At 30.3% G+C, this 17974-nt stretch overlaps 2 protein-coding genes across 3 annotated transcripts; both read right to left on the bottom strand.

Moving 5' to 3' along the window:
• Positions 5535-8861, bottom strand: LOC109354152 (pectinesterase-like). Its single transcript, XM_019596503.1, has 3 exons — positions 8173-8861; positions 6820-7275; positions 5535-6551 (listed from the first exon to the last, which is right to left on the bottom strand). Exons 1-3 carry the CDS (start codon positions 8693-8695, stop codon positions 5857-5859), a joined length of 1674 nt encoding a protein of 557 aa, XP_019452048.1. The 5' UTR covers positions 8696-8861; the 3' UTR covers positions 5535-5856.
• On the bottom strand, positions 9814-13644 carry LOC109354877 (pto-interacting protein 1-like). 2 transcript variants are annotated; one of them, XM_019597668.1, is made up of 8 exons: positions 13481-13644; positions 12383-12478; positions 11947-12215; positions 11728-11854; positions 11284-11557; positions 10863-10995; positions 10623-10709; positions 9814-10135 (listed from the first exon to the last, which is right to left on the bottom strand). In XM_019597668.1, exons 2-8 carry the CDS (start codon positions 12465-12467, stop codon positions 10007-10009), a joined length of 1104 nt encoding a protein of 367 aa, XP_019453213.1. In that variant the 5' UTR covers positions 12468-12478; positions 13481-13644; the 3' UTR covers positions 9814-10006. The 2 variants fall into 2 exon arrangements, with proteins under 2 accessions (XP_019453213.1, XP_019453214.1); XM_019597669.1 differs by having other exon boundaries at positions 11947-12197; positions 13481-13642.

Here is a 17974-nt window from a genome sequence, read left to right on the forward strand (position 1 = left end):
TTGATTTCCAACTCCAACACTTCCTTGTTTGGAAGGAGAGAGATGTGATGGTAAGGAGGGAGAGGAAGGAAAGGAGAAAGGGAAGACTAATCCAAGTAAATTTATCCATTGTTTGCGAGTGTGAAATTTAAATAGGAGACAGATAGAGAAATTAATGTAATACAAAAATATTATTTTACTCTTCATTTAAAAATCAACAATATGTTATATATTATATAATGTACAATAAAAGGGCATAAATGTAATTAGAAAATATTAGTCAAGGTAATTAGGTATTTGATCTTATTTTTCTCCCGAAAAACCCTAATATGGGGAACATCAAAAAATAGTATAATGAGATTTAAGAAGGGTTTTAAATCCAAAACTCTCTCTTTCTCTGACTAAACTCGGAAACAAAGAAAGAATGTCCTCTTAAGCCATTCAATTCTTTCCCTTCCCCTTCAAAATAAGTCTCTCAAACAAGGCCTAAACAAATTCTAATGGATGTAATTTTTATGTACTATTAGTGTAAAGATCTATACATTTGGATTATTTAAAAAAATAAATAAATAATAAATAAATATGGATAGTAAATAATACAACAACAATATATAAAACTCATTTACCCTCCCAATATATATTCTCATTCTAATGAGAATATAGCCTCTTCCACTCCGGCCAACATGTCATCCATCAAGTTTTTAGATTTTGATATTTTAAAAATAATAGTCAAATATATTGTGAAAGTTGACAAAGAGGGTAAAGGGAACAATATGTTTGAGAAAATAGCTTAAACAGATATTTGTTTAATGATTTCTTTTGATATAATTTGAAAATTTTATTCTTACAAACTTTACTAGTCATATTGATTTAAAATTACAAATCATAAAAGTTAAAATAACTTTTTTATTATTATTAATAACAAAACTGGCAAAAGGTCGAGTTAAAATATTGGCACGAGTTAAAATAATATATAATACCATTATTATATGATGTTTACATAAGTTATCTATACTAATAACAAAAGGAAATAATATTTTGATTGTGTAACTTATTTTTGTCCTATTTTACTTTTAGTAAATATTCATACAGTTAGATCTTATTATATTTCTAAAATTATATATATTACTCTTATATATTTTAATAATAATAAATATATTACAAGTGCTCGTGAATAAAAAATTGTTACAGTAAATATTCATACAGTTAGATCTTATGAATTGATAATTTAAAATATTAAATTTGTTGAATAAAAATGTGTATTTACAAGTGCTCGTGAATAAAAAATTGTTTGTTAATAAAAAACTAGCAAGTGTCCCGTACATTTTCACAGAGTATTTTTTTTATCTAATGATTAAGAAAACATATATTATATGTACATTCATAGGGTTAAAAACACTTATGTTACTCGTGTATTCGCATGGTTAAAAACACATGTGTTACTCGTGCATTCGTATTGTTAATAACACACATGTGACCCATGAATTCCCAGGGTTAAAAAAGAGACATCTTACATGTATATTCGCATTGATAAGAACACATGTTACTTATGCATTTGCATAGTTAAACACACATGTTACATATATATTTAGATTGTTAAGAACACATGTGTTACCTATGTATTTGCCTATTAAAACACATAATGAAAATAAATGAAAATTTTCAAATTTGAATTTTCTAATCAAAATAGGAAATCGAAACATGCTACTATGTGATTTTTTATTTTGAAATAAATATTTTTAAAAGATGTAGAAAATAATGATGTTTTCAATTTTAAATTTGATTTTTTATAATGAAAATAGAGAAATCAAATCGTGATACTATATGAGTCTTTTTTATTAAAAAATATTTAAAAGTTACAACAAACTTCAATTTTGAATTTGATTTTTTAATTATTATTATATTCCTTATATTTCATATCATATTTTCTGTTTTTTTATTAATTCTAACAGACATATTATTGACATATTGTTGCATGACATAAGGAAATGAAATGGCTTTCGAAATTCAAGTTTTATTTGATGAAAATAGCCTCTTCTTTAGATAGTTGTTATAAATATAGGATATCTAGTTTAGTCTTTTCGTCAGCCCTTTCAATTCATACACAAATAGTAGAAGATGAATATAGTGTGTGAGAGTTCACTATATGAACATGAAACTCTTTTGGAGGGAAAAAATTAAATGAGAAGATGACATGTGTCCATCATGACATGATAATGACCTTTTTTTATTATATAGTTAATAGATTAGAGATATATCATTACTCAATATTGCACAACTAAAGTAACATAAAAGTTAGTGAAATTCTTAATTACATATTACCTTCAATGTACGATACAATTAAGAAATTCAAAAATTACATTTTGACCACTAAAATATTTTTCTGATCTTTTGAAATACATATAGAGATTAAAATTAAAAGTAGATAAATATGATCACTTGATTTATTATAATTTTAGATGTAATACTACCAAACAAAAGAAATTCACAGTACCATGGTACTGCACTAGTACTTTTAGCTAGAAGATAGTACTACACTTCATATCTACCATTTTGTTGTTGTATATATTCTTGTTTTGGTCATAGTCTATAACTATCATGTGGGACCCACGTGGAAAAGCAGTACATTTGAAATATAATAGTACAAATATGTACTAGAAGCTTATGCAATTATATATAGAACCTGCTTGCATCGTAACTCCACTCGAGAATGCATTTTGTGCATAATCTAAAAATCCCTACTTTGTGATGAAAACAATTGAATGTGGGAAAGGTAATCCAAAATGGGGAGAGGATGGAAATGAGATTAATGGTTAGAAATATGACAAAGCTAGGGAACAGGTAGAGCATGGATGAGGCTATCAACAGAGATCAGAGAATGAAAACAAATATGTTGTAGCTTCAGTTATGCACTGCCTCTTCCCTGGCTAAGTTTCTTTCCTTTTTTATTTATCCTTCTTTCCTCGTTTTTTTTATATTTGTTGATCTACAATTCTTTACTTAGTTGTTACATATCTCAATTATATACATATTTGATTCTGAAATTTTTAGAATAAATAAAACATATGAATTTTTCTAACTATAATCGATATGTCTATTGATGAACTAAAACCTAATTTAAAAGGATCACACAGTTCTTGAACATCTCAACACTCTTTGAGAAAATTGAGCTTATAATCTTGACTAGAGTCTGACACCCAAATGATCCTTTGAGAGTCATATGTCTACAATGTTACCTACTGTTGTTATTGGGTTTATTCAAGTGTGAAGTCTCACATTAGATATGCACAGAGAAGTGAAAGAGTTTATAAGAAAGAAATGCCTGAAACTAATGTTTTAAGGTTTTAGTTCAAGGCGTGGTGTCTTACTTGTGACTCTCTTCTCATACCCATCTAACAATAGAAATACCCGGTGGTTGGAGGTTCCCTAGTCGCAGTCTAGTCCAACACCTACAAAATCATATTATAAGATTTCTTAGTAAAAAATCACCATATCTTCGATGTTATTAGAAGGGCTAAAAATAAGATTTGATGAAACTCAACTTAAGATATTGACGCATTGATTTCTTTTAGGCCGAAAAAAATGATAACGGAAAATAAACAAAACAAAGTATCTCATTGAGCATTTCTTCCAAGATTAGTAGCTAATTGTTTTTTTTGGGTCAAATTTTAGTGATTGATGTCATGTGGTGTCAAATCTTTCTTAGTGTGAAAATTTACATTCATGAAATTTGTGTACATAATAATTGAAATTTGGAATGTTGAAGGGAGATTGGGCAGAATCCACAAATTAATTATCCATGATTTTGTTTAATTTGCTCTTCAATATTTTAACCATGATGGTGAGGGAACTTGGTGGTTCAGATTGAACTATGGATGCTATATTTATATGTAAGATTGAATGGGATTTAATGTCTCACCAATCATAATGGGGTCATTTTCTGATTTGGTAAGCGAGTAAAGTTTAAGATGTACCACAAGCAATTAGTGATAAAATAATAGAGAAAATTAGGTTGGGTATTCTAGAAAATCAAATGTGCACCAAGTTAAATATTATGTTTAAAACTTGATGTAAAAATAATAAAACTCAGTCTTATTAGTAATATTTTGGTCGTAGCAATGCTACTTTGAAGCTTTAACTGTCTAATGGTGAATATTTATTACTTCGCTACTTTTTCAAAAAGAATTATGGGTGTGAAATGAGAGTTATTAATAACCTAATGCTTATCATATCACATTAGAGTAATATTATTAGTGTCATCATGGTTCGACTAGTCTATAATCTAAATATTATTAACTGAAACATATAACTCAATTATTCAATAATTGATTATGTTACAAAAACTGTGTTATTTTTTAAAATGTAAAATATTTTCACGTACAAATTGATTTTTACTCGTATGATTTGATGTGTATTTTTTCAATTTTCATCTATTTAATGATAGGTTTGATATAAGTATCGTATCAAACTAGAATGAAAATCAATTCACTAATTGAATCATACCATAAGATATTTATAACTATGTTTAAATCATATAATTTTGACAATGTTTTTTCCCCTACCTTTTTTGCATAATAACTACAAAGCTTATTGACTAGAAATGACCTTTGAAAATCCTATAATATTTAATAAATATGTTATTTAAATATAACACCTATATTTTACAATTTATATTTTATTATTATGCAATTAAAAAGATATATAGTAAGCATAAGAAGTCAATACCTATCAACCTCAATCATTGATGTGAATGACAAAATATGTATTAAAAAATAATATGTTTGTATTGAAAATTAATATTTTCATGAATTTATATTCCCAAATAATGTAATAATATATGTTTCTCAATTATCATTGTAAGTTTATTTAATTTTAAAAAATTAAAATACATCCTAAAAATATATGAAATATCATGCTCTTCTCGCCCTAAATATAATTAGGACGGATTTGTGGACCACCCACTATACAATAATAAAATAAAAACTACACATAACCAAACAAATTAAAAGAACAATCTTTACAATGTTAAGTGTAAGAAGAAGACGACGACTTGTCTTTGAAGCTATAGTAGTGAGTAGTGAGTAGGAGACACAAAAATACAATGAATCTCATTCAATGGCCTTATGTTGGACTTAGAATTGAGCCTCCTTGTTAGTGGACCTTTTGGGAAAGATTTCTTTCATGTTCCCGAACAACCCGTCTTGCCCATTAGAAAACCCTTTAATTTGGCGAAACAAGCATTTTGAGCTAATGAATAAATTTTACATGCCCAAAAACTACAAGTACATCTCATGAACTTGGTCCAAATTGTTAAGGGTATTCATTAGGCTTCAATGGCTCAAACATGACTTGAACATAAGAGCAATCATGATTTAATAGTTGTGTTTACATTTTTCACAACTGAAACACTCAAACTAACTACATGTACTAGATTTATAAAAATAAAAGTAACTCACTTAGTTTTTTTATCCTCTTCTTGTAATGTTGGAATTTGTCATAACACCATCACCTCTTGTATTATTTTGCTCATACTATACTATGACTCTCTTTTACATAATTCTATAGTTAAAAAACCTAAACGTTAAAACCAAACTACAAGATTAGTCAAGGAATGACTATACTAAACTTTCTAATTCTATGAAACTACATCAACCATTTACAAGATTCGAGTATGACAAACTTCTCTATACATACAAATAAGGAATGTTGTTAGTTTATTTTTCTATGTTTTCCCTAAGATTAAAAGGCAAAACACTATTTCTTGGGACTAAAGTTCTCCCATTAGTGTGACAATTCTAACTATTCCACATTCTCTCCCTCTCTTATAACCATGAGTGTAACAACTATCTAATAATATATGTATATACATGATGCCTTTCAAGCTCTGGTAAAACCAGTTTGGTAAGGTATGCCAGTTGTAGGCAACCATGTATCAGCTTGTAACCATTGTTCAGCAGTGTATTGAGCAGCAACATTTTTTTGAAGGACCCCACGACCCCACTTGACTCTATTTTTAGCATTAGCACCAACACCATTATTACCATACTCCGCAAAGTAACAAGTATTAAGGAATTGGTTCCCTTGCCATGGAAGAAACCCATCTGGTTGAATAAAATCACCAATTGTATTTTCAATAAAAATTGCTCTAGAGTAAGCCTTCCATGGCCTTGCCAAATAGGACTTCACATTCAACCTATCAGGGATAAGACTCTTCTCTGGGACTATTTCACAATTCTGAAGGACTACTCCTGTTGGCATGTTCTTTTGTACTGTGCCATCAGCTACCACTATGTTTTGTTGGTTTGGACCTGGCTTTCTAACTATGATCTTGGAGTTTTGGATCAATGTGGTGGAGTAGCCAAATATGAAATCCACTGTTCCTGAGATTTCACAGTTGCGGTAGAATTGGCGGTGTGCATGGGCATATAGTGTGTCTTGGTAACCATGCATGGCGCAATCGAAGAACGTTGAACGATCACCTTGCACGCGAAGTGCCACTGCTTGGTGACCTTCAGGACCAGCAGTGTTCTCGAATGCGATTGATTTGGCAATGAAATTTTCAGCTTGAGTCGCTACACAATTGAATCTGACATTTGTTTAAACAACTACTTTTATGTATAATTTGCCCTACCTCATTAATTGTGACACATTAACTTTGTCAATCATCATTATTATTACATTTTTAATTATTATATATTTAACATGTTTATTATATGATAGAGTTAGAGCCAAGAAAGGTTAAACCATACTCATTAAGGTCTTAAAATTTCTCATGTTATAAATATTTTTGTTACTATATTATTAAAAGGTGCAAAATAAATGTGAGAAAGTTTGACTTACAGAATGTCGCAGTCCTGAGTGTCTTCACACCATCCTTAAAATTCTTGCTACCAGTGATAATGGTCTTTGTAGGGCCATCACCATACAAGAGAATATTGGTTTTCTTCTTGTCAACAATGATATACTCATCATATGTTCCAGCCTTAACATAAATAATGTATCTCCCTTTATGTTTTTTTGGGTATGCATTAATAGCATCAAGAACATTCTTAAATTGGCCACTCCCATCTTTGGCAACAACTGCATTGGGTTTTACCACTAAATCTCTATTAGCCAAGAGCTTGCGATCTTTAATGGACACCCAAATTGGATAACCATCTTTGTCCAAATCATTAAGGAGACGGCGAGAGGTAGGTTTCACATTCAAAGTCAGGTTAAGTGAAGCTAACATTTCTGAGATTCCAGTCACAACATCAAGTGCCAATGCAGTAAGCTTTTCCACATTGTCCAAGCTACCTGTGGGAAGGATTCATTCAAGAAATTAAATTCTGAAATTTACCTTTATTTGGAATTAAATTTTATACTGCCTCATTCTCTTTAGTATGTTGGTTTTGTGATGGAACCTTACATATATGAGAGACAAAGTCCAACTTCTTTTCGATTGTCATGAGCCAAAAAAATCATGGGTAAAAGATAATTATTCTCCTGGTTGGGCAAACTTCTATGGAGAGTACTGTGAATTAAGTTTCACATCTTTTGTCTCACTCTCTTAAACATAATTTAAATATATGTTGGACTATTTCTCTTTTTATTAATTGATTTTAAAATAGAGCAATATGTTATTCAATTATTAATCTTATTACATATAATTATTGGAATGAAGAAGAATAAAAAAAAGTAAATCGTGATTTTTTATAAGCCGACAATATTAAATTAATAGAGAGTATAATGGGATTCTAACCCTTATACACCATGAGAGTCCTATCAAATTTTAGGAAAAACATTTTGGACTCATACAACAATAACAAACTATATGATTATTTAACACAAATAGATATCTATCACAATAACATAACCTTCATAATATCCAACAAACCACCTAAATTCATAACCCTATTGAGAGAATAAGAGAGTAAGAGTCTAAGCATAAAAAAAGTATTCAATGCCCTTATAAAAATGTTGAATTTTTTTAGATTACTACTCAATACAATGATTAGTATGGACCCAAAAAATATACCCTACACGTTTTTTTTATAGTATTTTATATGTGTTGTTCTTAATTAATTAACCTTATTTTAAAATTCAACATAATTATATTAAGCTTTCAAAATATATTTTTTTTAAAATGGCATGTTATTACTAACTTTACAAGATACATTGAGAAGGAATATGAATTTACGTATCCCTTACTACCTGTTTGCAACTGTGATTGTACCTTCTTTTCACCATCAGTGTTAAAGCCATCAAGGCACGATTGTGCGTAGGCAATGACAGCACCTAACCAGTTTTTGAGTTCAGCAGCAACATCATTTTTGTTCTTGTCACTAAATACAATATTTGAAGCTTTCAATTCATCAATGGCGAACTCTAACAAGTCCTTGCAATCCTCAAGTGCCATCTTTATGCCAACGCTGTTGTTATTGTTCTCTACATTCAACTTATCACTCATGTTGAAGGCTTTGATCAAACTGTTCATGGAATGTTTCATCACGGTTTTTACGTAATCACTTGGTGCTTTGGCTTCTACTGGGTAGAGAGTTTCGTGGCAAAGTTTGTTATCGTCGGTATTTTGACATAATGCATCCACGGTTTTACTATGTGTGTTCAATTCTTCGTTTGTGACACCTTTTTTGTCGTCGTTAAGAACAACAATGCCTATGGTAACACCCACCACTAGAATAAGAGAAATTGCAGAGCCAATTGTTTTTTTCTCCATTTTCTGAAAGAACTCTTTTTGGGTTTGCTTTGTCTTTATTTATAATTTTGTGTTAAGTGGGTGGTAGACATGGTTAGCTAGAATTGACCATTTTTAAGTACATAGATATTCTTTCAAAAGTCCTCCTTTATTCTTGCAAAACCGCGAGATTTCGTGGTGGGCTTAAATGGCTTGTTACCAATAGCATTAATTAATTAAGACGGTTTATCAAATTTAGGTTTAGAAATTAGATCTGATATATAAGGTTGATAAGGGATAAATTAAGGTCACTAATAACTTCTTTTTATATACGTATATTTGCACAGACTAATGACATTGCCGACAAAAACAAATATGCATTTTATTGCAACAATCTATGATATAATTCCATATTTTTTCAATTGTTATTTCTAATTGTTTACGACAATCTTATGCAAATGATTAACTAACACAATATGTATATTATTTATATTAATTTTCTAATTTTTCATCATATAATGATTAACAAAATATCAGCATATAAAATATTTTATATGTCAAATTACATACGTCAACACAAATTAGTTGAGGATAAGTTTAGATGATATCTTTTTAGTTATGAAATGAATAGACCCTGAATAAGCAAGGGATGAATATGATGATGATCGCCTCCAAGTCCAGTGGGTGATAATCCATCTATCACGATCCTTTATCTCACCCTCAAGTTGCATGGTTAGAAATGTCGCAATAACTTGGTGTGATTCAACCTAAAAGTTAACTAATAGATTGCTAAGTTATTATAAATATTTCCTGACTCATTCTAAATTTGATGTTAGACTTTGATACTCACAAGAAAAACAAATCACAAACGAATTGAAATAATTAATAAATATACAAGTATACCACTCTCATCTAGATTACAAAAAATTTAACAATAAAAAAGAAATTAATCTAGCAAGAACAAGCCTTTGTCATTATAACTGTTTCCAATAAAGAAATAGTCCAGTGACATGTTCTTTGCTGAGTATACTCATTTTTAGTTTTGCAGTTTTTCCGAACACTTGCACGTAAAGATGGTAATAGTCCCAACAGCAAGAGAGGTAGAAATGAAAGAAAATTGAGAAAATAAAATAAACATTTAAAAGAATAGAAGTAGCAAAGAAACCTAAAAGAACATCATTGATTATGAACAAAATGAATGTAGAGTAAACAATGGGCCATAAAGCCATGTTCAAGCAAATTTACCACCAGCTTCTGAAGCAGTCTCTCATATTTTTTAATGTAAACTTGTACACATACTACTCACAGACATAGAGAGATAGATACAGGGAGAAAAAGAAATGCAGAGAGGGGTTAATTTGGTGTTTCACCAGCTGGTCCAGGTCGTGCAGTCAACAAAGGTTGAAGAGCTTTGACTACAATGCTCATGTTTGGTCTGAAATCTGCTTCATATTGCACACACAGTGCAGCAACAGCAGCCATCTGTAAATAACCAAGCATCATGCTGTTATTCATCAAGATTGTACTTAATCATGTACATAGTTTATCTTGAAGGGCAGTAGTGTTTCCTATAAAGGTCCCAATAGAAATGTAAATATTATATCTACGGTAATGTATTTGTATATTTTCCTCTAATGCAATTCATACCGGTAATGGCACTCTAATTTCATACTAGAACTGAGAATATAAACTATAGAGAGAAAGGCATTGTCTTCCCCCTAATGGAGATGATACAAAAGTTTTACGATCAAACTTTGGTCTCTTAAAAAACATCTACAAAAACAAAATATAAGAATTCTAGCTTTCTCTAGATTTCTGCATTTGCGTACTTCTCTAACTCAAGCATATATTTAAAATAAATATAACCTACAAAACACTTCCACAAGCAGTCCACACTACACAACACCTTATCAAGTAATATGGCATTATAAAATAAAAACACGAATAATATACTGAAAAAACAACACACCTTAGCAACAGCTTTGGGTGGGTATTCCCCTCCTAGTCTTGTATCAACACACTGCCTGACTTTATCTTCACTGAGTCTTGGTGTAGCCTGAAAAACATATCAAATTATTCATTGCTGTGATCAGCTAGCTTACACTACATTCTAAATTTCATGACAGAAGGACAGCAGATCTCAATAGAAGTGTGGATTCAGTTTTATATTTTGGGAGAGGGGATGAAAAAATATAGCTTAAATTAGTACCCAAGTAACCAGACTCTGTTGTCCACGTGGTAGTGTATGATCAACGGGTTTCCTTCCGGTCAAAAGTTCCAGAAGAACAACACCAAAACTGTATACGTCACTCTTAGCATTCAACTGTCCAGTCATTGCATATCTGCATCCACAAGGTTAGACAGGTTGAGGCTGTGACACTAAATATAGGACAACAAATATATTTCTACAAATTGACACTGATTTAAATTAGATAAAGAAACACAAACTAAAAGTATGGGAATTGGTGATGCATGTCTAGTCAACTATGGCAGAAAGGAAATTTTATATGGCTATTCCAATAATTCTTCAGCATTTATACACTAATTCAAGGGGTGAATGATATCCAATACGGATAAAATAAAGCATGTGATCTTATGTGTAACTTAAAAATTTGATATCCATATCTTACTCTGGTGCATGATAACCAAAGGTTCCAAGGACACGAGTGGAATGAAGACGAGCAGCCATGTCAGGAGCCTGATTTGACAAATCAAAGTCTGCAATTTTAGCAACATCATCATCAAAGATTAGTACATTGCTTGACTTGATATCCCGGTGGATAATGTGGGGATCAGCCTTCTCATGTAAATATTCAAGCCCTCTGGCAGCCCCTACAGCAATTTTTACTCTCTGTGCCCATGTCAAAACAGGACCAGGCTGTGCTCCTTTAACACCTTTTCTGCCTGCATGTAAAATGGCAATGATGAAAGGATTAATGTATAATAAAAATACAGAGTATACTAATATATCTCTCAGGGCAGGAGAAAGGAGAGCAAAATAATGCTAAGATCCATAATATTCAAGTAGTGTTGTAGTTTTCTAATTCAATAAAACAAAGGGAAAAATCGTATACCGTGTAAAATATCATGAAGTGAACCATTAGATGCAAACTCATAAGCAAGAACACGGGAGTTTCCATCAATACAGTAACCCAGCAACTGAACAAAATTGTCATGTTTTAGCCTTGATACCATTGAAACCTTAAAGGAAGATAAGAAATCACTTAGTTTAAGGGATCTGAACAAGTTCAACAAGCTGAAAAAATGTAGTAAACCACAGTTATCATACAAACCTGTGCTAGAAATTCCTGGTCAGGCTGTTTACTGGAATCTAACTTCTTGATTGCTGCGGCCTGCTCACTTTTAAGAATGCCATAATATACTCTTCCATAGGATCCCTCTCCAATCAGAGAATCTTGCCCAAAGTTATCTGTAACCTCTTTTAGTTCATCAACTGGTATAGAAGGAACTTCAATGGGCTGGACTTTAACAGTCTGAGCACCTTGCTTTGCACTTTCAGAAGCATGATAATTTCCATCATTTCCTGCACAAGAATTTATAACTAAAATTTCATCAGACTCAATTTCAGGTTTAGCACAACGAAGTATAATAATACAGCATAAGTTGTATACTATTGATTAAATCCAACTGAGAAGGAAATACCACTCAAAGATAGTGCATGAATGCTTAGAGTTCAAAAAATCCTCTAACTAAAATGAGTCAAATTACCTGCTGCATTTTTCACGACTAATGGTCCTCCACTTTCAGCAGCCTTGTGGTAGTCATCATCTTCGCAACAGCTGAAACAACTCATGCTTCTTTCCCCTGATATAATTCATAAGCCGATTAAATCATACTAATAACATTTCCCTTTTAAGCTTGAATATGGAGTCCAAATAAATTTAACAAACAAACATTATCACTTCCATGTAGATGTTCAATGCTAGAAAGAAAATGTATCTAGTAAGTACTGCAATTTTCAATGATTAAAAAAATAAACAAATTAACTAATTGAGCACTACTGTTGACTCAACATAGCTTGATTTTGACCAAGTAATTTAGGCATCATTGCATCTGTATGATACGAATATACAATAACTTGAACAGGGATGGTGCTACCACTCATCCATTCACAAAAACTCCTATAAATTTAGTAACACGTGAGTTCTGTTTTATGTTGGGTGTACATTATAAGCACAGCAAAACACGACAGAAGATCGAAAATTTTCATTCCACAGATCGTCTGTCAAAGGCTACCTTCGATATGTTATAATTTGTTAAAAAATTAACTAATTGCCAGCATATGTTGGTCCAGTTCATAATGATCCGACTCATATTCCACATGAGTGTGAGCTTGAACTTTGAATCCCTACCACCAATGTCAGTAAGTACCTCATTCGCGAGTAATCTATAACTACCTACATAAGTGTTTATCGAGCTACGAGGCCTATCTTAACCCTCGAAACCCAACTCAACTAAACTTCGACACGAAAAAGATAATAACAAAGTTAGTTCCTAATATAGTTGCATAACCTCATAATCCTTGAACTATAGCAAGTGATAAAATCAGTGTATCCACATCAAAAAACTAATTAACGCTTCAGCTATCAAATCTGAAACGAGTGAAGCTAAACGAAAGTGGATCGAATCAGTTTCTAGCAACTGCTACTGAAATCCAAGCCAGGAGTCATAAATCAGTCTAAAAAGAGAACTAATTATTATTAGTAATAAAAAATTTACCAGAAATTCGCATCCATGAAAAAAATGAAAATAGAAAGAAAAAGTAACTGATACTGAAAATTAAGAATGTGATAGATCGATGAGTACCTGAAATGAAAAAACACGATTGTGCAAGTAACAAGTGACAAGTGAAGGTGTAGTTAAAGATCTCGGTTCAGAATCGCTTTTAACAAGAATGGGAATAATTGATTATTGTTGTTAATGGGTTGTGTTATTATTACATGAATTTTTTTTCTTTATGCACTACAACTAATTATGATTATATAATGGAATATCCCATCATTGTTTATAGCTTAGTTAAAGTTTAAATTATTAATTCAGGTACTTTTAATTTTCTCTCTCTGCCTTTACGTGTTGTGCTGCGCCGACCTGGCTGGCAGGACAAACTTGACTTGATAGATACACAGACGGTGGATAAAAATAATAAAAAGAAACACTTGTGGGACCAGCAACAGTGTTCTGGACTTTTGGTTAAACAATCTTAATACAAACTTAAATTAAATTGAGATATGATTTCGATTAACAGATTCATGTTAGTTTTGGTAGTAGAGTGATTGTTATGAGAGTTTATTAATCACGGTTTTGGAGGAGTTAGTCTCACGTGATCAAAGCATGGAATTATTATGCTTCATAATGTTTTAATATTTTTAAACAATTTCTTTATAAGTTTAATATTTATGAAATTACATGTGATAGTTTTTGTATTTTCTTCTATTTTTGGAGTTACTTGTTGTTTGAGTATAATATGTTTGTACTAAGTGTAAAGATTCATGTACAATTTATATATTTTATCTAATATTTATTTAAATTTTTATATGAGTGTAATATTTATCGATTGTTAGTATAAATATTTATATATTTTTATTGTATTATTCATTATACATTTGTATTACTTATATTTAGAAGTAGAAGTAATAATGTTCAAATTGTAATGGTAGATAATATAATGATAGTGTAAAAAATTCATAATTGTGAGTGCATACATCTTTTTCTCTCTAGTCATATTTAAAAGCAATGATAATTTAATATTAATGACGGATGAAATAATGATGTTGTAAAACTCTCTTACATTATCAGTGAATATATTTTTCTCAATTATTGTTTACTCTTAATAAAAATAAGAGTGTAATATTTATACTAATTGTATAAATAATTATACACAATTAATGTATTATCCATTATTCATTTGTATTATTTTTACTTATGAAAGTTAATGATAATTAAAAATGAATTATAGATGATGAAATGATATTACAAAAACTTTTAGACTGTTATATACATGTTTTCTCTAAAACCAAAAATAATACATGTGAATCATAAATGATATGTCACGTGTGTAAATTCTTAATTTGTACTTAATTTAGGCTTTTAAGTGAGAGCTAAGTAAATTTCAATAATTGTAATCATCATTATTGAAGAAATAATTGTCACATCAAAGTTCTTGATGTTCAATATATCTCCTTCAATGGGATGAAGTTACTACTGTTTTTGCCTAATTCAAAAAGAGATAAAATTATTTTTTACCAATAAATATTTTATTTATTTATTTAATTTCGAAAATGAAATAAATAATTAGAAAAAAGTTCTAGAAACTAGGAAGGAGAAATTGATGTTTACCCTTTATTTTTTAATAAACTAACTACATAAACACCATAAAAGAGTGTTTATGAGTTTGTTGCATCATTTTATTAATAAATATTTATTTAATTTCAAAAATATAAATAAATAAAAATAGGAGCTTATAGATGTTTTAAGATTGAGAACAAAAGTTAATATTTATTTCCATTTTTAATATAAAAAAATTGATTGGATAAAGTATAAACATCTAATAATGATGTTTAGCGGTTTATACTCATTTTTATTAATAATTAGGTTAATTTCGAAAATCAATAAAATAATAATTTTATGCGGATTGTTGGGATTTAGTTTTCGTAATTATCTCTATAATTTAGTTTTTTATAAAAAAAAACAATACGATAATCTCTGAAATAGACTTTATCTAGTAGTTATAAATATTCCTTAAAAATTAATATATAAACAACAAAAATCAGATTTAATTAATGTTGTTAGGATAATTATTGAATTTTATGTTAAAACTGATCTAAATAAGAATAAACAAGAGTGTTTATTAAATCTTTAGAAACACTTATCTCCGAGTCTATCATATATAGACCCCTTGGGTCCTTAGTTTAACACTCTAGAGAAATACAAATAAAAAAGAGAAAGAGAAACATAGGGGAAACTTAGACAAACTTTCATTGTAAGGCAATATATTCCATTTTACTAAATGGCAAATATGACAAGCATCAACAGTTTTATTACATTGAATGAAAGGAAAAACTTTTTTTATTACAAGAAGTTTTTGATGAGAATGGTGCCCTAGCCTACTATGTCAAAGATTACACTTATATTGTGTAAATGAACTAATACTACCAAGACAAGAGCTAAAAGACATGCTACAATTAGAGGACTTTTGCAGGCAAAGGAGATACATTCAGTGCACAGAACCCATCCTTCACTTCAACTATATCAATCATCTTCAATGATAGGAGCTTACCATATGACAAACATTATCCTCAAAGATTAGTTTACATGAACTTGTGTGAGTTAATTTGGTAATAGAGATAAGATTGTATTGGAAAGATGGAATGGACAAGACATTATTAGTAAGATACATTCTATCAGAAAACATAATGGCTTCTGCTATTGGTAGTAGACACTTGACTTCCATTTGTCAAACTAAGAACTGGTTGAATCTTTTTGTAAGTGTGTGAAAAATAGATAAAACATAACATACATCATAGATAGGATGAGGATCACATGTCCTCATTTCCGTCTCATTTGGTGTTCTCACCCAATTAAAAAGAAATTTTATAATAATATAATTAATATTTTCATATTATTTTGTGTAGTTTGATTGACTAGGTATATGAGGACATAATTATCTTGGGACAAAGGATCTTTGTCCTATGTGATATGTAGCCCCTGTATCTAAGATCCAATGACAAAACTTAGGATTAGTTTGAGAGTTAGATTTTGGAGGGGAAAAAAGAGAAATAGAAAGTTTGAAAGTGATTTCACAATTGTATTTCATGACTATGAAAAGATTGGGAAATTGAAGAGGAGAAAGTTTTGAATTAGATCAAACAGAGAGAAGAGAGAAGAGAGAAGAGAGAAGAAGAAGAAAGTGTAACTGCTATATTGATGAAAATGAAAGTTAGTTATAACAGAATGAGGCAAGAGTGCATTTATAGGATACACTAGAGAGCTTAACACATAAGCATTACCTTACCAATCTTTACTAAACCGAAAACACAAAGTATAAAGGAGAATACATTTTAACTTGGCTAATGTACAATAAATCTATTATCTAATAATGACTCTCAAGTTTTCCCTTTTTATTTTTACCTCTCCAAAATCCAACTTAGTGGTATAGAGTAGGTAATGTGCAAACATGACTTTTGGCTTGTGATGTTGGTGTATGTTTAAGAACAGGGCTATGAGATTCAGTGTTCATTTGACTAACAACATGATTCCTGATTGTTGGAGAATAGAAAGCAAAGTCTTGTGTTGCTCTAGTAGCTAACAGGCTGTAAAAAAACGGAGTTAAACCACCCTGGTTAACCCAGTTACTATGTTCCGGTTCTACTTTAAATTAAATTAGAAAAGCAAGATTGTTATTTTGATCCATATGTTTATTTTATTTTCTCAATTTGGTATAGCCAACAGTTAAGCTTAAAGTAATTGAAAAATAAAACGAAGAGCGAAAGCATATATTCGATTCCAATTGAGAATTTTGGGTTTGATGTCTAATAACTAACTAATTAAAGCACACAAAAAAGATAGGCCATTACAACCCTGGTATGATGTGCCCTAGTGTTATAAACTTATAATAACAATAATGAGTAACTTACGCATCACAACTCTATATTAAATAAATTTAGATGACCAATTATTCGGGTCTATATATCATGACTAATAATCAGTTCACTGCTTATTCTACATGCACACCTAATAGCCCCACACTTATTATTAATGACTGCTTTAAAAAAATTAATTGACATATGTGTTGCGACATTGTTCACATGATTAGTTTTTTATTTAAATTAAAGCGTTAAAACAATTTAAATTATTCATGATTTAGTTATATTACGTAATGGATGATACTAGTATTTTATTTCAATTTTAATTATTCGTGATTTAGTCCATTAGGCTTAGGTCTAGAATCTAGATATCCCATAACTTTTTCCATTTAGTACCATTTAAGTTGTATTTGGTTCTAGTTAATAATATGAAAATGTTGCAGTCTCTTATTATTAATATTTAGGGTTTAGAAATCGCTAAAATTCCTTGTCTAGGGTATTAACCCTATCAACTTATATCATGTTCGCGACTTTGACGGAGTGGTTTTGTGTTTGTTTGTCTGCCAGCTTCTTGTGTTTGTGCTCCACTAGGAATGTTTGCTTTAATTATATGTGGACTAATATATATTTCAATTATGAATGTGAATATATGGTTGAGTACATAGCTAAAGGAATAGCGGAGAATATTTACGCGGTTTTAGTTTGATTTGTGGGCTCT

Source organism: Lupinus angustifolius, chromosome LG08 (genome assembly GCF_001865875.1).
Source record: "Lupinus angustifolius cultivar Tanjil chromosome LG08, LupAngTanjil_v1.0, whole genome shotgun sequence".
NCBI classification, from domain to species: Eukaryota; Viridiplantae; Streptophyta; class Magnoliopsida; order Fabales; family Fabaceae; genus Lupinus; species Lupinus angustifolius.

Excerpts from the sequence above, each read along its gene's own strand:
- LOC109354152 (XM_019596503.1), bottom strand. The coding sequence starts at position 8,695 with ATGGAGAAAAAAACAATTGGCTCTGCAATTTCTCTTATTCTAGTGGTG. Across the intron at positions 7,276-8,172 it reads ACAATCACAGTTGCAAACAG|GTAGCTTGGACAATGTGGAA; the intron begins GTAGTAAGGGAT and ends TCCTTCCCACAG. Across the intron at positions 6,552-6,819 it reads ACTCAGGACTGCGACATTCT|CGACTCAAGCTGAAAATTTC; the intron begins GTAAGTCAAACT and ends TCAATTGTGTAG.
- LOC109354877 (XM_019597668.1), bottom strand. The coding sequence starts at position 12,467 with ATGAGTTGTTTCAGCTGTTGCGAAGATGATGACTACCACAAGGCTGCT. Across the intron at positions 12,216-12,382 it reads AGTCGTGAAAAATGCAGCAG|TTATAAATTCTTGTGCAGGA; the intron begins GTAATTTGACTC and ends ATGAAATTTTAG. Across the intron at positions 10,996-11,283 it reads TTTGGTTATCATGCACCAGA|ATATGCAATGACTGGACAGT; the intron begins GTAAGATATGGA and ends TTGTGGATGCAG.